The sequence below is a fragment of the Austrofundulus limnaeus genome, unplaced genomic scaffold (genome assembly GCF_001266775.1).
Source record: "Austrofundulus limnaeus strain Quisiro unplaced genomic scaffold, Austrofundulus_limnaeus-1.0 Scaffold1395, whole genome shotgun sequence".
Lineage (NCBI taxonomy): Eukaryota > Metazoa > Chordata > Actinopteri > Cyprinodontiformes > Rivulidae > Austrofundulus > Austrofundulus limnaeus.
Genome location: NW_013953797.1, coordinates 28812 through 32949, shown reverse-complemented (window position 1 = coordinate 32949; position 4138 = coordinate 28812). Strand labels below are relative to the sequence as shown.

The 4138-nt window shown below is 45.8% G+C and overlaps 1 protein-coding gene across 1 annotated transcript in view; it reads left to right on the top strand.

The window, feature by feature from the left end:
* The window catches only part of stab2 (stabilin 2), a gene marked incomplete at its 3' end in the record, with an annotated part of 49245 nt that overhangs the window by 28423 nt on the left and 16684 nt on the right, over positions 1–4138 (top strand). The window contains 9 exon segments of the mRNA XM_014032205.1: positions 495–590; positions 1241–1298; positions 1374–1447; positions 1640–1765; positions 2932–3005; positions 3084–3155; positions 3464–3583; positions 3661–3705; positions 3780–3866. Of these exon segments, the coding sequence (XP_013887659.1) occupies positions 495–590; positions 1241–1298; positions 1374–1447; positions 1640–1765; positions 2932–3005; positions 3084–3155; positions 3464–3583; positions 3661–3705; positions 3780–3866 (752 nt within the window).

Below are 4138 nucleotides of genomic sequence, written 5' to 3'. Positions count from 1 at the left end.
TGTGTCCTCTGTGTCCTGCGTGTCCTCTGTGTCCTGCGTGTCCTCTGTGTCCTGCGTGTCATCTGTGTCCTCTGTGTCCTCTGTGTCCTCTGTGTGTCCTCTGTGTCCTCTGTGTCCTCTGTGTCCTCTGTGTCCTGTGTGTCCTCTGTGTCCTGCGTGTCCTCTGTGTCCTGCGTGTCCTCTGTGTCCTCTGTGTCCTCTGTGTCCTCTGTGTGTCCTCTGTGTCCTCTGTGTGTCCTCTGTGTCCTCTGTGTCCTCTGTGTCCTCTGTCATCTGTGTCCTGAGAGTCCTCTGTGTCCTCTGTCATCTGTGTCCTGAGAGTCCTCTGTGTCCTCTGTGTCCTCTGTCATCTGTGTCCTGAGAGTCCTCTGTGTCCTCTGTCATCTGTGTCCTGAGTGTCCTCTGTGTCCTCTGTGTCCTCTGTCATCTGTGTCCTGAGAGTCCTCTGTGTCCTCTGTCATCTGTGTCCTGAGAGTCCTCTGTGTCCTCTGCAGAGTGTCGCTGTCAGAAGGGACGCTGCAGCGAAGGTCAAGACGGAGACGGAACCTGCGAGTGTGACGTGGACTGGAGAGGCATCCACTGTGACGAAAGTAAGAGCAGAACCTGGTCCAACAAAGAGCAGAACCTGGTCCAACAAAGAGCAGAACCTGGTCCAACAAAGAGCAGAACCTGGTCCAACAAAGAGCAGAACCTGGTCCAGTAATAAAGTCCATCAGAACTGTGCAGAACTTCAGGAACAATCTGCTTAGAAGAAACGAGGCCAACTAAAACTGAGTTTATTGTCAAAAAGGAGTTTAGCTGGAGGACAGAGACACACAGAGACAGAGAGGATACTTAGTGGTGTCCTGCTGAAATCCTGAGTCCAGCTGGTCCTAACTCTGGGACCACCCCTGCAGCTCAGAGGTAGGGCCAGGATAAGATCAACACAGAAGAAAAACTGACCCCATAGACGAGCAGAGTCTTAGACCCAGTCCTGTTTGGACCCATAGCTCAGCAGGACCAACAGAGTTGAAATGGGTCACAGGTTTCTAGAAAGACAGGGATTCAGTCAGAGGGGCCACAGGAAACAGGAAGAGGTTTGAACTTGGAGTTTCAAAATAAAGGTCAAAGATTCTGTAGAAAATAAGAGCATGGCCCAGTCACAGCTTAGATTACTGGAAGTGTTGAAGGAATGTTGAGAAAGTGGTGTCAAAGGGCCTGACTGGTTTCTGTGACTCGCAGCTGTTTCCTGTCTCTGCAGAGGTTGAATCCAGGCTTGATGATCTGTGTGGGTCAGTCAGGTGTCACAGCAGCGCAAAGTAAGTCCTGAAAACCTCCTAAGTGCCTYAGGTTTCTCCTCAGCTAACACTTCCTGTTCTGTTGACTCCTTCCAGCTGCGTGATTCAGCCGTCTGGACCCCAGTGTCTCTGCGCTGCTGGCTTTGAGGGAAATGGAACCTTCTGTAAAGGTAAACCAGCTTCAGGTCAATCTGCTAACAGTGTTAGCCACTGGGCTAAGCTTTGTGTCCTTTTTTGTCTTCTGTTAGCTGTAATATGTCACTTTGGCTAACTGTGGTTGTTTTAAATGAGATATATAAATAAAGCTGACTTAGAGCTCATTGATCCAYTGATGCTACTGATGAATATGATGATGTTTGCAGCTGTGGACCCATGTCTGGTAAATAACGGCGGCTGCAGTCTGGAGGCGGTCTGTAAACGGACTCGACCTGGTCTCAGGGACTGCGTCTGTAAGAAGGGCTTTGTTGGAGATGGACTGGTGTGTGTTGGTACGTTCAGCTGTTGCGCTTCTTCAAAAAAACATGTTTGCCTTGGTTTTGATAGAGCTTCTAGAGCAGTCTTCTRTCTACTTCTTCTTTATTGTTTATTTTCTTGGAGACAAGCAAATTAATATAAATATAAATAATACAGAACACTCTAACATTTTTAGCTTTAGCGAGTTTGCAACAGAAAACCTTACCTCTAAGAACATCCTTCCTTGCAGGATGGTGGTCTTCTAGGACCAGTATTGGGCTCTGCTGGTTTATGAGAAAGAATAAATTGAGGACTGGAGTGGACTGGCGACCTGTCCAGGGTGTACCCCTCTTGGTTAGCGTTAACCCTAACCTAGCCTGGTAAAACCAGCCCCCTGTCCTACGCTTTGCTTCGTACACAGGGTCTGGACTCTTGGCTATTGAGACGTGATTTCTTKCTGGAGGTGTGGCCTCTGTTGAAGTTTAAAATGATTGGATCTGATTTACCCAAAAGCTAACGTTTGGCAGTGTTTTGCTAAGAAGCTAACAGGAAATTGCATACGCTGTAAACAACCATCCCCTGCTGGGAGGAGAGCAGTACTGAGCCAAACGAGATGGTTGTAAATGATGCTGCAGATTTGTGAGGCAAATTTACTTTAATCTTGTCAACATGGACTGGCTTCATTCACTTCCTCTGCTGCCGTTGCAAGATTGGCAGACTAAAACGCTGCAGGAAATCAATGTCRTCATTCACAACTCCTCCTTCTGTTCGCTGATTGGCCCAATGAAATTCTACCTRAGAGAACCTTGTCTATGGGAGATGAAGCAGAGGAGGGAAACTAGAACTGAGCAGAACTGTTTAGGAAAGCAAGGACCAGGCTAACCCTGACCTAACCCTCTTTGAAGGTCTAGGTGTACTGAGGTTGTAGAAGTCTTGGATGTACCAGTTTTTTGGTAGATCATCATAAGGCATCAGCAAATTTACAATCATCTGGAACAAGAAAAACAAAGATCCTTTTCTGATCTAATCATATAAAACCATGCAGATAGTTTTGACAGAACAGGGACAGGGTGGTTGGTGCTAAATTAGATGTGACTGTAATCTGAATGTTTAAAAGTACTTTTGCAATCAAGTAAATACTTCAGAGCTTTTTACTGATAATATGAAGCATAACACTAGATAAACCTGTTTGTTTCCACAGAGATCAATCCATGTCTGGAGGGAAACGGAGGTTGCCATGCTGATGCAGACTGTCTTCATGTTGGGCCGAACAAAGTAAGATGTTTGTATCAGTGCAGATGTTTGCTGATGATGTGAACATATGGTTTGAAGTGGATGTCTTCACATTTCCAGACCTCCTGTACCTGTAGAAAAGGTTTCTCTGGAGATGGACAGAACTGTTCCGTCATCAACTTGTGCAAAACGGTGAGATCCTGCAGAACCTGAAGAACCATTTCCTCTGTTCCATCTGAGACTGATGTTGTGGCTGATCAGAAACTAAATACTAACAGCATTTGATTAATCTGTTTAAGACCAACCTTTCTGTGGTGAAGGTCTTTCAGGGTTCTACAGATCCTAGAAGTTTGTTGTTGTTGTCGGGGGGTGATAGTGTCTCCCAACTGCTCTTCAACAGAACCAGTTTAGTCATCTGTCAGGCTCTGATAACCCAAACTAATCCTAACTAAGATGTTCTTCAGCTCGGTCAATCCACATGATTAACTTACTGTCTCCAGAAAAATGGCGGCTGCCACAGATATGCTGTTTGCAATATGACGAAACCAGGAAGTCGATCCTGCACCTGCGCCAATAATTACATAGGAGATGGTTTGAAGTGCAAAGGCACCGTGGACAAGGTGRTAATCTGTAAAATGAACATAAACCAAGCTGTTTGTTTCGACATCTAACTAATTTATCTTCTAACTTCTGTCAGGAGATGAGGTTGAAGGGGCTGACCAGCTTTTACTACGGTCTGATGGTAAGTGTTCAACCGTTTCCTCTGGCGCCCCCTGCAGCCGGCATCACATCACTGAAGGATAACTCTGATTTCAGATCGTGGAGATCTCTCTGCAGGGTCGTGGTCCATTCACCGTCTTTGCTCCAACTGCTGAGGCTTTGAAATCTAATGCTTCATCCATGGTTAGTGGTTCAGTGGGTCAGTGGGTCAGTGGGAGCACCACATTATTTTTATTCTGATTTAGTCTAAAATGTTCATGATTTTATGTTTCTGTGAAACACCTTTGTGCTGTTTTAGCAGTTTAAATGTCAAAATATTCAGCTCATTCCGAAGACGGCTGCTAAGACCCTCTGTCCTGAACACGATGGTTCTCTGTCCTGAAAATGATGGTCATCTGTCCTGAACATAATGGACTTCTGTCCTGAACACTTTGGTTCTCTGTCCTGAACATGAT